The 19,137-nt window shown below is 30.8% G+C and overlaps 1 protein-coding gene across 2 annotated transcripts; it reads left to right on the forward strand.

Annotated features, from left to right (window-relative positions):
- Positions 1-1,540: 1,540 nt before the first annotated feature.
- On the forward strand, positions 1,541-10,582 carry LOC111630079 (zinc finger protein 436-like). 2 transcript variants are annotated; one of them, XM_023374102.1, is made up of 4 exons: positions 1,541-1,589; positions 1,694-2,205; positions 6,935-7,016; positions 9,417-10,582. In XM_023374102.1, the coding sequence occupies exons 2-4, from the start codon at positions 1,777-1,779 to the stop codon at positions 9,863-9,865; spliced, it is 960 nt and encodes a 319-aa protein (XP_023229870.1). In that variant the 5' UTR covers positions 1,541-1,589; positions 1,694-1,776; the 3' UTR covers positions 9,866-10,582. The 2 variants fall into 2 exon arrangements, with proteins under 2 accessions (XP_023229870.1, XP_023229869.1); XM_023374101.1 differs by lacking the exon at positions 1,541-1,589 and having other exon boundaries at positions 1,600-2,205.
- The last annotated feature ends 8,555 nt before the right edge of the window (positions 10,583-19,137 follow it).

Consider the following 19,137-nt stretch of genomic DNA (forward strand, 5'->3'; position numbering starts at 1 on the left):
TTTTTTCAAAGACGAAAAATTTTCGTTAGGCATTGACAAAAATTCAACCCGGGCCGACACGCAACGGAGAGAAATTTCGAAATTGGATAGATTAATTTCATCGAAAATACATCGTGGCCGGCGAAGTTTGAACGATCGCGCCCAAAAGCAGCGATACCAAAGAAGATTGGAGAATGAGAAAGAGATCCGCTTTGAGCGTCAAAGTGATTCCGCTTAGTAGTGTCTCCGAGACATAGTCGTGTCCCAAATACGGTTTTGCCGTTTTACTTGTTTAATTTAACCTTTTTGGTAAATATTTAAATAATATAATATTAATATTTTACCAGTTTTATCAGTATTATACAGTTGTCCAACAGAAAAGTAAACTATCCTATTTACAAATCTTTTCAAAATAGTTTGACCGGGCCTTTCTAAAAACAGGGCCCTAGACATTTGTCTCATTTGTCTATGCGATGATCCGGTCCTGAGCAGGCAGGACTAGGAAATATAGAAGAGCGGGATATTGAGGAGTTACAGCAGGTTTCTGGTGAGATCCTTGCCAACGACGACCTTCGAGAACTGGCAGAACATGGAATGCATGTGGAACTGGAAAATAGAAATTCTGAAAACGAAAAACCCAAAAAATTTCTCTACAGATTTCTTTAGTAAAGGTTTGGTAGGATAACCGAAATCGTTGATCAAATTGTAGCGAATGATCCAGATTTTGAAAGAAGTGCGAAAGCAAAACGAGGCATTTTGGATGCGATCTTCTGCTATCGACATTTGCTTAAGGAAAGAAAAAAAAAGCGACAAATGAAACTTCACGACTCTGTTACAAAAGAACAAGAATTTCAGAAAAATCAGGACCTTCATCACAAAAAATGAACTTTACATTTCTGTGTGCATATATTTATGTACAGTATTATTTAACATATATTATTATACAAATTAATATAAAAATAACTTAAAATTAAGTAAAATTTGTTTATTTTTGGTCGCGTGTTTCCCTATCCCTATTTACTCTATGTTAAAATGATCTCGTTTAACGCTGTTTCGCTTAGCGTTTTGTTGTCTAGGAACGTATCCCCTGCGGATATGTCGGGTCCCGTCCCTCATCACCCGGCCGCCTCATTGTGGGCCTGGCCAAACCGTAATGGGCTTGCTATAAGAGGCCCTCTTAGTACCCACAGGGCGGCGGGACAAAAAAAAAATGTGCATAGAGTAATCGATGAAGAGAAAAGTGTTTTAAGAATTAGTAACAATAATACTTAAAACGCTTATCTGATATTAGTAATAATAATAGTTAAAAAAATATCAATTTAAAGTATTAGTAACAGTAATAATCTCATCCCATAATTCCAATTTATTAAAATAATTTTAAATATTTTCCTTATTAGGTTTAATTAGGTTAATTACGCGCGAACTCTACCAGTGTTAACCGTAAACACGAATAAATAATATATTTAATCTGAAGCGAACGTAATTATAAATAAAGAAATCTTGACAATATTATCTGAAAGACAATGAAATATATTAATAAATTAATAATAAATTTTATTGTTTTATATGTATTTATTGTTATTTTTTAACATATGTCTCAATCCTAAAAGGTAGGGGGCTGCATTGCGGGTTGCAGCCATTCAGTATATTAATGTTATGGGGAAGGTAAAATTATTCCAATTTTCTTATTAATTAAATTATAGTGTTATTTTAGACAGAAATATTTAATATTTTTGAGGAGAATGCTTATTTTAGAAGAAATGAAAGGAAAGCAACGTCACCACTAGGAAGTGAAATATGACAACTTTAAAGAGCCAACCAGATGCAAACCACGTGACTGAGGAGGCGAAGACAGAAGGGAATGCATCAAACTCTGAGAATAAATCGGAGAAAAACTGCATTTTGGATGCTGTTCAAAATAATAACGTCTCGACAGCACTACAGAAAAAGAAGGGAAATGTATATAAACCTGCTAAAGCTGATTATGAAAAGGCTAGGCAAATACTTCTGGAAAATAATGTTGTTAAATTGAAACCAAAGCCTATAGTTATTAATTTGAAAAATAATGCTGTTGAAAATCATCCTGTAAGTAAAAATGGAGATGATGATGATGATCAGGCAGCAGAAGAAGCAAAAGAACAGCCAGACAGTTTTGTAGAAACACTAGTTATTGATGTTGAGAATTCTGAAGATCAAATAGAGGAACTTAATAGAGAGTTTGAGCAGGTAGATAAAAATAATAATGTCATTGATAGGTTTGGTGAATTGACAGAGTTTATACCAGATGTGATGGGTGAAAATAAAGCTAATTTTACAACTTACAACTATATTTTACACTAATATTAATTTTTCTCTTATAATCAATCAAGGAATTTAATGATGCATGTCTTGCTCACAATTCTTTTCATTTGTTCTTTGTTTTGCTTTTTTGGCACTTTATTCACAGTCTTTGATCGATTTTAGAGAAAAATTTATAATAATACTAAGTGATAATGGAAGGCAATGAAATGACTACTCAACTTTTAAATATTTTGTGTTTAAAATTAAAGTTTGCAAATTAAATAATCAGAAATCTGAAGTATAAGTAGTTTTTTGAGAAAAAATAACCAGTTTTAAGTTATATTGGATTGCTTTGGCATAAAGATACTCATAAGAGTAAGTGGCATGTTGGGGGAGTCTGTGGTTGGCTTCTTTTCTGTGAAAATGCAGTGGAAAGCATGTTTTATGGCTCCACATGATGAAAAATTTTCATGTTAATCACTCCTTAAAATTTTCATGTTAATCATATCTAAAATTTTATGTTTGTTAAATTTTTCTGATATCAACAGGAAGAAAACCATTCTGATCATTAACCCTGGGAATTGACCTTATGATCTGCAAGGTTTTATTCCAGATTCAAAGTTAATTGATCTACTGGATATTGGGCATTTTGGCTCTTCTCACATGTACTTCATTGTGCTAGGATTAAACACCAAAGATTGTGAATACATTATTTAATTAACAAGAAATGTGAAAGGTAAGATGTGTACTATTAATTGTATAGCAAGCTGAAAAATTTGGATAACTGCTCATTGGTTCCACTAGAACTAACATACAATGTGAATTACCCCACATTTTGTAAACTTGGTAGAATTATTAATTGTGAGACAACTGCTTCATTCCTGGTTTAGAATATGTTTTTACAAACAAAATAAAACTCTGGACTTGTACTTAATGTAAGATTAGAAATTCTACTGTATTTCATAGAAATAAAGGGAATGACTGGATTTGTTGCAGGGTGAGCACTCCTTTGTTATGAATGCAAAGAATTTGGCTAAATCAGATGAGTTATAACATGCCAGAAATTTAATATTGCTGAGCATGAAACTTTTGTACCTAAAAGTATGTCTTCAAAAATATTAATACTCTGTTAACATTATAGTTTGATTTGACTGAAAACAAACTCTGAATTTCTGGAAAATATGTAATATGTATGTGTGGCAATAACTGTGCTAAATACATCAATCAACTGGTGCCTGAGGCTACAGAAATTCCCAAAAGTGAAACAATGCAGGAGGTTTACGATAGTAACTCTAGTTACTATTGTAAACCTCCTGCACTGTTTCACTTTTGTTTCTTTTAACCTTTGTAAAATTTGCAACTACAATAGTAGTTACAAATTTTACAAAGGTTAAAAGAATAGAAGACAGGATTGATATTGTATAGAAGACAGGATTATATATTGAACAAAGTATAGAAGACAGGATTGATATTGTATAGAAGACAGTACAGAAGACAGGATTATATATTGAACAAAGTATAGAAGACAGGATTGATATTGTAGTTGCAAATTTTACAAAGGTTAAAAGAAAGAAAATGAGAAAGAGAAATACTTACACCAAATATTCAACAAGTGTTTCATTCAACAAGCTAGTTCAGTTTGAAGCTGTGCAGACTAAGGTGCCTTCAAACATAAGCAGAGTAGTACCATGAGACAATTGAAATGAAAATGAAATGTGTGAAAGTGTCTTGTGATTATCAGGAAATCCCAGATCTAAATCATAGTCAAACTTACAATGTCAGATTAAATACACTTACAAAGTTTTCTAAATCTTAGTCCATCACATCTGACACTCAAACAAAATAACACCTGCCTTACTACAGGAAGCCATTCACTGTTATAAAGTACTGAAAGTATACTTTACTGTTAAAACAAATCAACTGAATTCTATAAAATCTTGTAAATGTCTTTATAACTGAATACAGAAGAGAATTAGTAAATCAATAAATTTAAAAAGTATAGAAGACAGGATTGATAACAAATTCTGAAAAAGACAGCTCTTATTTAATAAAGTCAGATATATATATCCTATAAACTATTAAGGGGCTGTCCATAAATTATGTAAGGACAATTTTGGCCATTTTAGACCTCACCCCCCTGTGTAAGAAACCATAATATTTTCTTTGACCCCACCTTCTCCCCCTATCTTATGTAATATTTAGGCATGATTTTATAGAAAGATATTAACAAAAAAATTTTTTTATCTTGAGTGTTGTAATGGTTTATACATTATTGTATAAAAGTAGTAAACCTTTTTGTATCAGTACTGTATCAAGTGTTTGCTTTGGTCCATTCAAGATTTGCATCTTTTTGAACGTTATCACTTTTCTTGTCAGCATGTGCTTATTTATATGACTTGAAGAATCTTTGGTAAACATCATGTAAGTTTATTTTTTGCATTTTTATATTTAATGATTCAAAAGACTGTTTACTATCACAAAAGGATGCAAAAAACTTTGACAGATTGACTAGCTAGTACATGTGTAAACAGAAATGTCATACAAAACAAAACAAAAGAAGAGAAACCACCACACGGCCTTTCTCCCATGATAAAAACTATGTAGAGCATGAGTTTGCTAGCATTATTATTCTATCTTGTCACACAATATGGCATTAGTACAATGAGCATTCTTAATAGAAATTGCCAAATTGAAGCCAAATTCAAAACTCAATGAGATCAAAAAATAAGACATAAGATGAGATCTATTACTCCAAGTAAGAAATCATAAGAAATCCTTGATTCCCCAAAATACCTTATGTAATTTATGGAAGGCCCTAAGCTATTAATAAGTAACAATTGCAAGTAATATAAATTACATTTTGTAATGTGTTATAATTCCCAATATATCTATACTTTTTATAGATATAACTATATATTATACCTATACAAAAAATGTGTGGATACATTATATCCCCACCCCACTTTTTTTGTAGATAATGTGAGCAGCATAGAGGTGATATCTCTGAGTCTATCTCATAGCTGGCCTGGGTTGATATTTCAAATTTTTTAAAATATTCACTTTTTTTAATTTCTGCAGAAAAGGTGTTACATTTTCCTACTGAATTATTTATTTTCACATTTCTTTAACAATTCTTATTAAATTAGAATATATGTATTTCTGTGCTATTGATCTTGTATTTTCATGTGGATACAACAAATAACAACAAAATGAAATGGTAGGATACATGTCTTTTCATAGATATGAATGGTTATGAATAACTGGAGATATACAATGATACATGCATAGGAATTTATTGCAGTGGCTATATTTGAAAAATAACCTATATTGCAGTTCTGGAAGCATTGCTCTTACATTTACTACAAATTAATTTCAATATTTTGAAAATCCTTAACAGCTTCCAGAAAAATTTTTGGAATGCATAAATCAACATAAATCAAAATTTCAGTGAACATAATTGATTATATGCTAAATGGAAATGGGAAAGAGAATTCACTGATTGAACAAGGGCAAGCTTTTTCCATGTATCAGCACAAGTTATTTTACCTGTTAGTATTTCATATGCATTGCTGATGAATTTTATTTTTAGATTTACATAGATAGACTGTTAACAAAATCTTTTACTATTTTCCAAAAATATATATTGGTAGTGAAATAATGTGTCACTGTTTCTCTAAAAGTAAATTTAAAATAAGTCTTTAAAAACTCTACATATAAATCCAGCCCAGCTATGGATACAGACATAGACGAAGATAATCACAACTATGTCACTTGCTATTATGAGCATCTTGATACCAGAGCATATAAATTTAAAATAATTTAAAATGGATCCTTTTTTCACAAAACTGTTTACAGTTAAGGATTACTGATTATTACATATAACCCATTTTAAACTTTTATTTCAAACATGAAATATACACAAGTTGGCTTAATTAATGCACCTTTGACAATGGTAGAATTTAAACAATGCTAATGTTTTAGCTGTGTTAATTAATGGACATCCTTGGGCAGTTGAAGATGAAATGTGAAGGTGAAATATTAAATTTGATATACTGTAATAAAAATATCAGTGTTTCATTATTAGATTTTCAAAAATAAGATCTTGGAGAAATTTCTGTATTCTTTTTTATGCCACCAATTAATATCAACAATACTGTACTAACAATTTGTTCATAATGCCCATCAATATTTCCTGATGAAATTTTAGTAACACTGCCTATATTTATCAACTGTGGCTCCTCTGTCTCTTTGTATCACAAAATTATGATTAACCTATAGAATTACAAAACCCTTATTTACATACTGGGTAATCATTCTGTTGCCTTCTCTCATAAACTAGTTTGTTATAATTATATAGTAAAATATTTTTTTGTCAAATTACATTAGTCAATTTATCTACTAATAACAATGTGTACAAATAATAGTATATTTCAGTGTTTATGCAGATGTGATGTGCAGTTAACTTTCTGAGATATTTTCCTTAAATGCAAATTAATCATGCATTTTAGATACAAAGATGAATTGTTCTAATTTATGGAGTTGCTCAATTAGCTTTGTTTTTTGCATATTATATCTGGTATTTACATCACATAATCGTAACATTATGCTAGGACTATTGATGTAAAAATTTAGATAAAATAATAATAAAATATTTTAAATACATTATTTCTTATAGAAAGTGGAGTGGCTTGCAGAGATGATTGCGATTTCCCGTCGTAAATTTAATAGTATGAAGAAGAAGAAAAAGAAACGTAAAGGTTTGTTTCTTCGTTTTTCATATAGTTTTTTACATTTAAACTGTGAATCCAAGAATTCTTCTCATATTAAATTTTACTTTCTAAAGAGTATAATGATGTATTGAAAACTAAATTTCTTCTTTTTTTTATCTATAATGTATATATTGGGTGGGAAAGCAAGAGTTCAGTGGGAGCCAAAATGTAGGTTTTGCAAAATGCATGGGAGCCACAGTTTTGTACTTTTTTATTCTGTACTGCGATTTTATTATATAATATAAATATAATATAAAACAAATATTGAATTTTTTTAATAAACATATTTTCACAAAATTGTGGAAATAAAATTGTAAAAATAATAATAAAAAGCAGAAATTAACATTTTCAGCAAGATCCGCATGTAACTCAAAAAGAGCCACATTTGCCCATATCTGGTATATATACATTTTTTTTAATGTTTTATTTTTTTCTGCTACTATTTACTATTATTTTTTATTTTGTATATAACTTACAGGCATTTTTAATAATAATAAATATAATTTTTGTTACATTACTCAGATATTAATATTATCTTGGTTAGACTTTTCCAAACTTTTCCACTAAAGAGTAACAATTTTCTTCAGCCACACTTCAAATATATAAGTATTTACACATACTAATGATAATAATTACTTTAAGAAGATTCTTTTTCATGGTCATTTTCCTCCATCTGTGTTTGCTCCCACATTTCCTTGATCATCAACAATTCTTATATTGTAATATCATCATTATCAATGCTTACATGCTCATTGGCATACACTTCTGATGGATCCACTGTCTTACTGCCATTTCTAAATCCTTCAAAAAATCATTACTTGTGTATCTTCTGACTGGATAAAATCACCACTTCACTGCTGCTGTTACAGGCACATTTAAATCCTGAAGTTCTACAGGAAAACTCCTGTAGAACTTTATGTAGAATCATGAATTGCATGGCTTGGAGGTCTGACTTTATACTTCTATTTGTATTTTTTCATGAGAAAAGAAATGCATGTTGAGCTAACAATCAATTATAACTTTAGCAGGTCTGATGATGCCTCTGTTCAGAGGCTGCAAACAATTAATGTTGTTGGATGAGAAAAAGAACTGAATATCCCCAACTTTTTTTCGGTGGGCAACACAACTGCAAAGCAATATTTCTATTGAGCATCTCTATTTTTGTATCAATGGCATGCAAAAGTTCAATGAATGGACTACTAGTCATCCATGCCTTCTTGTTATGGCCTGAATGACTTATGACATGGCAGCTGAAATACATTATGATACTGATTAGCTTTGTTGTTTATTAAAAGGCATTATTCAGGTGTGATGATTAAATAGAATTTTAATGCTAATTTTGTTGTTAGGCTTAAAATTAAGGTTTGAGTCATCAAAGTGTGAATATTGTTTTTGCAAGTTATTGCTGAGTTTCAATCTACCATTATAGTAGAGTATGATTCTTAAATTATTTACATAAGTTATTTATAACTATTTAATTTATTCAACTGGTTGCAGGCTTTAAGTCTGTTGAATACCACCATATCTGTAACTGCCAGTACATTAGGTACTAAAATAATGTGTGTTAATGATATGCAAATTAGTCACATATTATTTGTTCTCAAGTTGTTTACTGATCAGGTTTAGTTTGAATGTTCTTAATCGTAAATATCAGCTTAATTGTCCAATTTACAGAAGTGTCAGTGATATTGTTAAGAATGTGTGTTGCAGTTTATTCCCTTTTTTTTATTGTAAATCTTCATCTGCATTTTTTAAAACAAACCTTTATATTATTGTGCATTTCCATGCAATATTGTAAATGTAGTGTTTGCAGAATGGCATTCAGATTGTACTGCACATGTTACTATTAAAATAACTATTTATTAACAACTATAATGCCTATTTAGTGATCAGAAAGCAATCTATTAAGCATTTTGTATTTTAAAATAATAGTTTATAACTTATACAGGGTGTGCTCGTGTGCTTGTGGCCAATCAGAGAAACCTCACACAGTTTCCCAAACCATTTTTTGTCAGTATCCAGCCATTTTCTCTTTGAATATTTTAACTGGAGAACAAATATTTTGTACTGATCTTGAGATGCTTTACAGTTATATAATTTAAACTGTGCTGTTATCTTTCATAGGAGTCAAGATAGGATTTGGCCCTGTGAGAAGTGGAGTCAAGTACACCACAACTATGCCATCATATAGTGCACTACCAATTACCTATACTCTTATGCATTTATCTATTAGTTTATTTGGATTACTTATGTTTAAGTGAAAATGTCTGTTTAGCTAAATAATGAAATAATTCATCAATTAATTAATTAATTAAAATTGTAATCAGCATATTGTTAACATTATATTATATTATATTATTATTAATTTTTATTAAATTCTGTTATTAGTAATTCCAGTGAAGCAAACTGAAGATGGGAAATATGAATGTGAAAAATGTAAGAAGCAATTTGCCTCTGTGAGCAGTATTTATAGTCATCAGAGTGTTCATAGGAGAGTCAGACCATATAAGTGTAAAGTATGTCACATGCGTTTCAAAGATGGGTCTAGTTTAAAGAACCACAGTACGATTCACACAGGTGAGAAACCGTATGAATGCCAGGAATGTAAGAATAAATTCAGATTAAAAGGTGATTTGAAAAAACATCTTCGAACACATACCGGAGAAAGACCCTTTCCCTGTGAAGTTTGTGGCAAAAAGTTAACTACAAAAACAACATGGACACTTCATATGAAATTACATAAAGGAGATAAGCCCTTTAAGTGTAAGAAATGTGATAGAAGGTACGTTGCCCAGTCTTGCCTAAACAAGCACATGAAGCTTGCACACAAAAGATAAAGTTTAGGTTTTGATCTAAAAGGCAACCAAGAGTAAATTATTAAGAAATAGCAATTAGTGTGATGTTGTAAATACTACTTTATTTTCTGTTAAAATACATTTATGCAAATGTATCTGTTTATATAAATAAATACTTTATGGTGATAAATTTTCAAGTTTTATTTCAACGAATAGACGTTGATTAAAATTTGCTTGTGCAGAGTTATATCTGTATTTTATAATAGCAGCACTTCACTTAGAGATTTCCAAATTTACTCAGAGCTATAAATTTATTTCATAATTTATTTTTCCATTATGTGTTTATAAATTAAACAACAAATTACAAAAAAGTATACAGAACCCTGAAAAATTATCTTAGAATCTAAGATACAGATGTAACCTTTATAATTCTGAATGATCATCATCCTTATAAAGTTACTGCATTGCCATATGCAATAACTTTATAAAGATGACGATCATTCAGAATTGGATGGGTGTCAAAGTTGTAAGGCAAAGATTTGATGTAAATAATAAATTTAAAAATATATCCTTAACAACAAAAAAGAAATTTGTCGTTTTGATAAATTTATTACTTTATTGCAAACATTTTTGTGATACAGATCAGGCTAAATCAAAATGAAAGCAATTTTTGACTCCACTGTGCAGACATTAAGAGAGTTTTTATTCCATACCTATTGTGGGTTTGGTCAGGCCAACAATATGAGCAACTGAGTGGTGAGAGATAGGGCTTGATATGTTCGGGGTGAATTGCCTATGAAAATTCTTGGGATTTTTCAACTGCCCAAATTTGATCCAGGTCTCCCAGAGTGATAGATCAACACCTTCACCATCTCAGCTTTCAGACTGAATTCTCAAAAAGAATTAAAATTCTATATAGGCTCTTGATTGAACCAAACTAATTTGAGTATTATGTTCTTAAGCATTTTGAGCCTTACCAGTGACTCAGTGAACAAAACCACAACACTGGTGGTTGTGTGTGGACTGACCATGTAAAGCTTTCCTGGTTTTCGTTAATTGTCTAACGTCAAAATAGAGGCACTTGTCCTTGGTAGATTTTTCTTGTGTCTAATTGCCTTAGCCTTACCTCATCAAATCAAATCAGTCAAGTACTGTATTTTTCAGAATTCCAGCTCATAATCATGAGAAACAATATTTAATGAAGAACTTGATTGAATAATACTTGAGAAAGTGATACTTATTGTGGAATTTTATTATTTGAATATTCTCTTTATAGATTTTAATTAAATCTTAAAACAATAATTCTGTTACTACTAATCATTAAACCCAGATGCTCTTTAATGTCAGTGGTTTATAACACGGTTTTTGTTGTTATTAAAACAGCTTAGTCAAAATAATTCTCCAGTAGAGTTGGCGCAAATATATAATTTTTGTTTTTTATCTGCCAAACAAAAATTTAAATTCCTTTGCATTCCATGTGCATTAAGGAAAACTTGAGTTTTTTGCCGTTTTATAATATAAAATTTATTTTAAAATAAAATCTCAACAGATGGCGCCAATTATTATTTTCCCGGCTGTTATAACAAAAGTGTCCTAGGAAATTTTTCTAAAAAGGTGGGGCGCGAAGCCTGAAGCAGGATAACTTTTGTCCTACAAAAAAGTGTTGCAAACTTTCCTGGTGACTTCGGGAAAATTATGCAAGTCGCTGCTGGATCTTTTTATCTACGGCAGGGGTGTCAAACCTTTTTGTTTCTCTGGGCCACATTGAACGAAGTCAAGGAGTTTTGGGCCACAAGTATTAATATATTATACATACTTGTGGCGCAATCCTTAAATTTACAAGTATATTTAAGGATTAACATATCTAGATTATAGTAATAAGTATTAAAACTTTATCACGAAAAAGAATATTTTAAAAAATTACTTCTACAGACACTTTCAATTTTTACTTAGAAATAGATAAATTCATTTATTATAAAAGAGACAAACGAAAATTTATTTGAAAAACACAAATATTTGTTTCATTTGGGTCTCTAATTAATAAAAAGCAACGAAACACCATTTTAATTAAAGTGCATTTTTAATCAACTAATATATTTATAAATAATATGTAACCCAAAAAGTAGCCAATGCGCCAAATGATATTTTTTGCGCCAAACTAACAGAAGGATAACCAAATTTGGCGCAAAGTAGCCAATCTTGCAACACTAGAAGGAATATTAAATAAAGCTGGAGTTGGGGCTCGAGGATTAAAGATCCAAACGAGGAGAAAAAAGAGAAAGGACAAAAGATAAAGTGAGGAAGGTTGGAAAATTAAGGGTCAATATTTGCATAACAGAACGTCTGTTTAACCTTTCTCACTACTTTTTATCTTTTGGCTTTTCTCTCCTTTCCTTGAATTTGGATCTATAATCCTATGAGTCACAACTCCAGCTTGATTTAGTATTCCTTCCTCATTCACACATTTTCAAGTATTTGAAAATATTTCCTTTCCACTCAAAAATAAAATACGTATAAACTTTGTGAAACTTCTTTTTTGAGTTTATGTCGTTGAAATAAATAAATAAATAATAAAAATTTGTCGGCTTTGTTTACACGTTTATTGGGCCGCATTGGAACTTGCCTTGGGCCGCATGCGGCCCGCGGGTTGGACACCCCTGATCTACGGTATTAATGCATTATGTGCAATAGACGCAGGGACTGATCTGGGTTTTTCGGGGCCTAGGACTTACTGAAGTCCAATAGGGCTTTAGTTTTTGTTAGATTAAGAATCTTTTAAACTGGAGTTTAAAATTGCAATTTGGTGACCTCACCAATTACGTTACATTGATTACAATAAAACAAATAATACCATAAATTATCATTGTTGTTATATTATTTATATTAACTATTTTTTACTATACGATAAGTGCTCATTGTTAATGAAAAGTATTAAAACTTTTTCATTAGCAATGATGATAATTAATTTTTGTCGGCCTTTGACACTTGGTGGCCTAGACCTTAAGCCCTATTAGTCCCTATGTAGATCCGTCCCTTAAAAGACGTAAGGTATTTCTCTGCACAATTTTATATACGGTATGTAGTAACGCCTGAACACTCTCTTCATCATTACTCATAGCATATGCTCTGTGGCAGCACTGGAAATATTTTGGAACTGTTTTCAGTATCTGTAACCAGTGGATGTGAATGTTCTTTTCTTGGATCCTGAAGATCGAAATATGCGGCAAGCATAACAGAAGCAGCATTCAGTCCTCGTAACATATTTTGCATTTCTTTATAATCAAAAGCTTTTCTGCAAGGGCTCTAGCAGGTCAGACACTTTAATTTAGTTCCGGACCCGGGATCGAATTCGAACGGGTCGAAAAAGCTTCAGGAATTTTTCAGGTGGTGGTCCGTCCGGAAATCGGGCCCCATCCCTCACCATCCGGCCACCCCATTGTGGGCCTGGCCGAATTCATAATGGGCTTTCTAAAAGAGGTTCTTTTAGCGCCACAAGGAGAAAATATTTTTGTTTTTAAATGCCTAACAAACTTCCTGGCCATTCTAAAATTGATATTTGTTCTATCCTAAATTATCCTAGGTTTACCAGATGAAAAATTATATATGGAGGACGAATTGTTCTGAAAAGGAGGATATTACGGGTTTGTTGGAATATGCTTGAAGTAAAAAATGATACTTTTCATTACTGCCTAATGGAGTTCAATCATTTTAAATTACTTTTATCTAAGCACTTTCGGATTTTTATCTGTTCATGTGTAGAGTTGCTTTAGTTTGAAACGGTTCTAAATTCTACGAATGAGTGTGAAAAGCCATAAAAAAAATGATAATTTGAAATGAATCAATCTTTAATTACAAGAACAAAATTGTATTTTTCAGAATTTACTTTTCACAGCAACATTTGGGCATTTTAAGATGAAGGACAGTTTTTTAAATAAAAAAACACGTCCTTCTTTTTGATGCCATGTGTACTAAATAGATATTTGTGGGAATATCCATTTAATTTAATCGATAAAAAATTTATCATTCTTCTTGTATGACCGTAGAAACTTGAAGTAAATTTCTACATTGTTTTAAGAATAATAACGGGAATCTTATTTTTTCCAGTGTAAACGAGTTAAAATGCAAAACATGAAACAGCCAGTCATTGTCTTTGTTGGGGCATTCATTGTCATTCAAAAAATGAAGTATGGCAATGGAAGGATGCATTCCGCAGACCCTATCAATGTCCTTGTCAACTTAAAGCGGGGGTCCTCAAAATGTACTTTGGAAAACACGTAATTACAATGGTATCAAATCAGATACAACGCTTGATACTGGGGAATTCTCCTCAATCATAAGATGAAGTATTACAGCCTGCTCAACAGTAAATCATGGAATATGATTTACTGTTGAGGACGCTTCGTATATCGCTTTGTTTTAATATCCTCCAAAATTTCCTCAAAAATTGCTTTCATTTTGATTTAGCCTGATCTCTATGACAAAAAATACAATCTAATTGCTTTTTGTCAATGAATTGTTTTTGCTTAAATTTAAACAAAAAATTTTAATTTTAATAAAATTATATCACTGTTTTTGTAACTTTCTCCTTTAACTTCTCTCGATATCGAAATAGTAGCAACATGACAGTTCATAGCTTGGGCCGATATCGATCGATTCGAATGCGTTTTAAAGAAAATAGTATGTTATTATCTAAATTAAATAAAACAAAAATTCGAAATTATATTTGATAAAATCATATATTTTAAAGAGTAATTCAAACACAATTTTATATTTTTGTTCAAATATTCTGAATTATTCGATACGATATACATTTTCTCTTTTATAATAATTTATCGATCGTTTCAAAACTATTATGTATTTACAGTGTAGTAACCTATATATGCCGTATACTATTCGCTTGTGCCAGTAAATATAGGTGACGTATGAGTCGACCAAAATGGCTGCCACAAAGGGTATAGCGTGCGTGGCAACATACGAGAGTTACATGTGTGTTGTCTTTTTAATGTATTTTCTCTCTGTAGTTAAAACGTTTTATTCGCATTTGTGTCCGACATTAATTCTAGTTGATTTCGTAGTTGTTTAAGTCACGATGATTACACCTTATGACATTTTAGAATATGTGGGTGATCGGAAAAGAGGCCTTATAAGGAGAGGAAATGCTAAAGAAGGGATATTTTCGTATATCTTGGTTAATTTTTATGTTATGGATGGCAAATCCTGCGCAAAGAAATATTAGGGCCTTGAAGAGGGCGTGGGTGTTTATATGAAAATAGGCTAACTTTCATAGGTTTAAGGATAAGGCTAATATTATAATTAAAACTGATAACTTCTTATCTATCCACCTCTTAGCAACTAATTCACTTCAGTTTCACCAAATTTCACAATTTTGCTGTGCTTAAAATTGTTTTATTTTTACAAACGTTTTTAACCTAATATAGACCATCGTCAGGTTTAATATTATAAATATTTCAAAATGGAACGTACCGTTTTTGAATATTTTACATATTTAAAATTCAAAAAAGTAATTTAACTTCAAAATAAATTGAAAGAAGTGTGTATATTAAATAAAATAAAATACAGAAAACAAAGCTAACGAGAAAGAAACATGATTTAAGGGTTTTTAAGTCCCATTATTTTTTCTGTTATATATTTTCATTTTATATACCCCAGCTTTCTCTTCTTTTTTTATGCTATCTTTATCGTTCCGTAGCAAGCTATAGATATTGGGTGCTCTTTTTCTTATAGACCATTCTCGAGTTTTTATAAAAGAGCACCCAAAACCATGTTTCTTTCTAGTTAGCTTTGTTTTCTATATTTTATTTGTTTATTTACTTTTTGAATTTTTCCGTCCGATGGCTGGATTATTGTAAAATAAATCAAAGACAAGTCTGTCCAAAAGGGATCACCATTTATTTTGCATTTCAGACTACACATACACATTAATAGCGACAGGTCTTCCTTTTTTTTTGGGCTTCAAGCCGCCAAAGGTTAAAAAAAGTCCTTTAAAAAAACGCAAACATCCAATTAAAAGTAAAAAGAATCGGTGACACACAGACGTCTTACTTCAATGGTGATCCCTCTTAGACAGACTTGTCTTTGATTTATTTTATTTACTTTTTATTTATTTATTTAATATACACACTTCTTTCAATTTATTTTAAAGTTAAATTATTTTTTTGAATTTTAAATATGTAAAATATTCAAAAACGGTACGTTCCATTTTGGAACATTTATAATATTAAACCTGACGATGGTCTATATTAGATAGGTTGAAAACGTTTGTAAAAATAAAAGAATTTTAAGTACAGCAAAATTAGGTGTTGGTGAAACTAAAGTGATAACTTCAGTTTTATTTCCCACTTTTTTCGATGTAATTTATTTTTTGCGAATGTGCGCATATGTACTGAGTTTGATGAACCTTTAGACTTGCATCTAAATTCACAGCAATACTTATTATTTACCATTGTAGCTTGAACACTTTCTAATTCTAACAGACCACAGACTTTACTGCAGTCAGACTCCCCGCGTTTCTTTATGCAGCGCTTGAGAAGCGCTTTACAGCGAACAGACTGAAACTGGTTTCTAATTGGCCAACACTGCTCGTGACGTCATTTCGCTACACTCTCGCTGCATAAAGAAACGCGGGGACTTTATACCCTTAGCAGCCGCCATTACGTAGTTCGCGCTAATACCGCTAGATGTCAGATCTATCGTTGGCACAAACGAATATAGTTTTCAATTGTCGACTTTTTAAGTGACAAATAAGATAGATACGATAAGCGGATAATTACTCCTCTATGATAATTTTGAAATAGACTTTTAGAGAAGTCGGGAGAGAGGTGTAAATTTTAGGTGGGCTAATCCCGGACGTATGGAAAGCCCAGGCCATTTTAAGTACTTTTAATGACCCAACGTTTTAGGGGCATTATACAGAGATTTATAGATAAAAAATATTATTAGTGAACAGTGAGATCAATCCACTAAGAAGGTGAGGTCCCTGGACATGCATTAATGCGGTCTTAGGTAAAGTGAACCTATCCATGGTATATTGCATACAAGTATTTTTAGACGTTATTACAATAGAATTTAAAAATTGTATCTACGAGTGTCGCTTAAAAAATCATTATTCCATTGAAGAAAACAAGCATTAAGTAACTGCTTGCTCGATTAACCGGGAAGATAATGTGCCTGGCGCCAAGGACAATAAAGTCCTTGGCCTGGCGCAAGGAATATTGCATATACTTTTTCTCTTTATCCGCCTTGTGCTAACCAAGAGGGCCTTTTTATCAGGCCCATTGGGTTCATCCAGGTCCACAACGGGGGTGGCTGGTTGGGGAGGAATGAAGGATTTGATCCTGGCTCTCCTGACGTCTTAAGTCTACTCTGCCATCCAATTATTTTGCAATTGAGTTTTTTGTTTTGATATTAAATATAATATGTCATGTCTAGCTTTATTTCAATTTTAAATATATTGCCCTTCCTTTATAAGTTATTTACGATGTCACATTGGACTCATTGACATGAAAATATATGTATAAAAACAGACTTCTAACAGAAAATCAAAATGTACAGTCGAAAGGGGACGTCGAATATATTACCAGAAAAGTATCAAACTTTGAAAAAGTAAAATATTGTAAGCACCACGTGGTATCAAAGTTCGACTATCGATCTCCCGCGTAACGTTGGCGAAGTTTAAGCGCCACCTGCTTAATTTTTTCAATGATTATTTTGTTTCCTATTATTTTAAAATCACATTTTTTTTTCCAATTAATTATTCTTTTTTAAAACATATTTTACAAATATATAATTTATATAAATTAAAAATATATAATAAAATAATACATAATAAACAACTAACTCGAAAGCTAATTAATAAACGATTAAAAGTAATTTGGCTTAAAAAAATAAGCGATTACGTCGCCATCTCGTGCTAGTTTTAATAACTAACAATTGAATTAACGCATTTATAACACGAATATAATTAGACTTTAGTAGTTTATATAAATATTATTATTTAGGAAAGAATAATTATAAATCACAACACAGAAATGCAAAAACGTCACAGAACCCGTTTAACTCCAGCGCCGCAGGTGGTCAGAGGCGTAGTCTTTTGTATGTTATGAAACTACACGTGATGTATTTTTTTTACCATATTTTAGACTTTGTGTGGAATGTTGCAGCAGACACTGCCTTAGAAGCTATGTTATTTGAGAATATTTGCATATTATAACTTCAGAAATATCTAGAAAAAGAATGGATGTTATTCATTGTTACAATGTGACAAATATATATTCATATCAAAACAGTTTTGGCTTAAGTAAATAAATAAATGTACGCCATTTCTCATTTTACTCGACTGTTTACTTGTTTCGGAATGCACTTCACTTGGGTGAAGTAAAATAAATTCTCGAAAATACTTTCATTTATTTATTCAAATATTAAAACTGTATTATCAATAATTTGTATTTAAATATTTTTAAAAATTTAAACGAAAATGCTGAATTTCTGAATTGAAAATATAAAATTCATGAAGTCATTTGTATAATAATAATAATAATAATAATATCTTAATGGATAAATACTAAATACGCTCACGAATTGCTGATTAAAGTATGAATATCCATAACTAAATTATTTATTATTAATTCTTTTAATTTTTTGTATTTAATATTTTATTAAATACAAAATATTAATTAGTTAATTATATTCATAATGTATTTTTAAAATATTTTTAATGTTAATTATAATTACTTTATTGCCATCAGAGAATAAATAAACTGATAAAACACCTTCCTCCCTCTCTTAGATCAGTCTAGGCCCCTTTCTGATACCTTAATATTAATTTATCTAACTTATAAATTATTATTTATAATAAATTTAATAACTTTAGAAAATACAGTAGCAAAGGGCCTCGACCCTTGCTACTAAAGGGCACGATGGGCATAAGAAAAGGCCCTCTTAGATCTATAGCTTAGGGTCTGATGTTTTTTTACATGTATCATTATTACATGGTATGTGGTGGGAAGGGCCTTTATATATTTTAGGGCCACAACGATTCTAAATGTAGGCCCGCTCTTTAATTGAAGAGTTAAAAATAATAGTAACTAAAATCTGATGATGCAAATATTATTTCATTCGATGGCCTTTTAAAACTAATTTTTATTTTATATATATAGAGTTAAAAGTTGAATCTTTAATCGTGTATAAAATAAGAAAAATCAAATATGTTCAATTTATTAATGATACAAGAATAAATAGGGTATATATATATATGTATGTGTGTGTGTATACATATATTTATTTTAGAGAGTTGT

Source organism: Centruroides sculpturatus, unplaced genomic scaffold (assembly GCF_000671375.1).
Source record: "Centruroides sculpturatus isolate CEXI.00-Female unplaced genomic scaffold, Cexi_2.0 scaffold599, whole genome shotgun sequence".
Lineage (NCBI taxonomy): Eukaryota > Metazoa > Arthropoda > Arachnida > Scorpiones > Buthidae > Centruroides > Centruroides sculpturatus.

What these genes read in the sequence shown, in the direction of transcription:
- LOC111630079 (XM_023374102.1), top strand. Translation starts at nt 1,777, where the DNA reads ATGACAACTTTAAAGAGCCAACCAGATGCAAACCACGTGACTGAGGAG. An exon ending in TTAATAGAGAGTTTGAGCAG is followed by an intron (nt 2,206 to 6,934) that starts GTAGATAAAAAT and finishes TATTTCTTATAG; the next exon opens with AAAGTGGAGTGGCTTGCAGA. An exon ending in GAAGAAAAAGAAACGTAAAG is followed by an intron (nt 7,017 to 9,416) that starts GTTTGTTTCTTC and finishes TTCTGTTATTAG; the next exon opens with TAATTCCAGTGAAGCAAACT.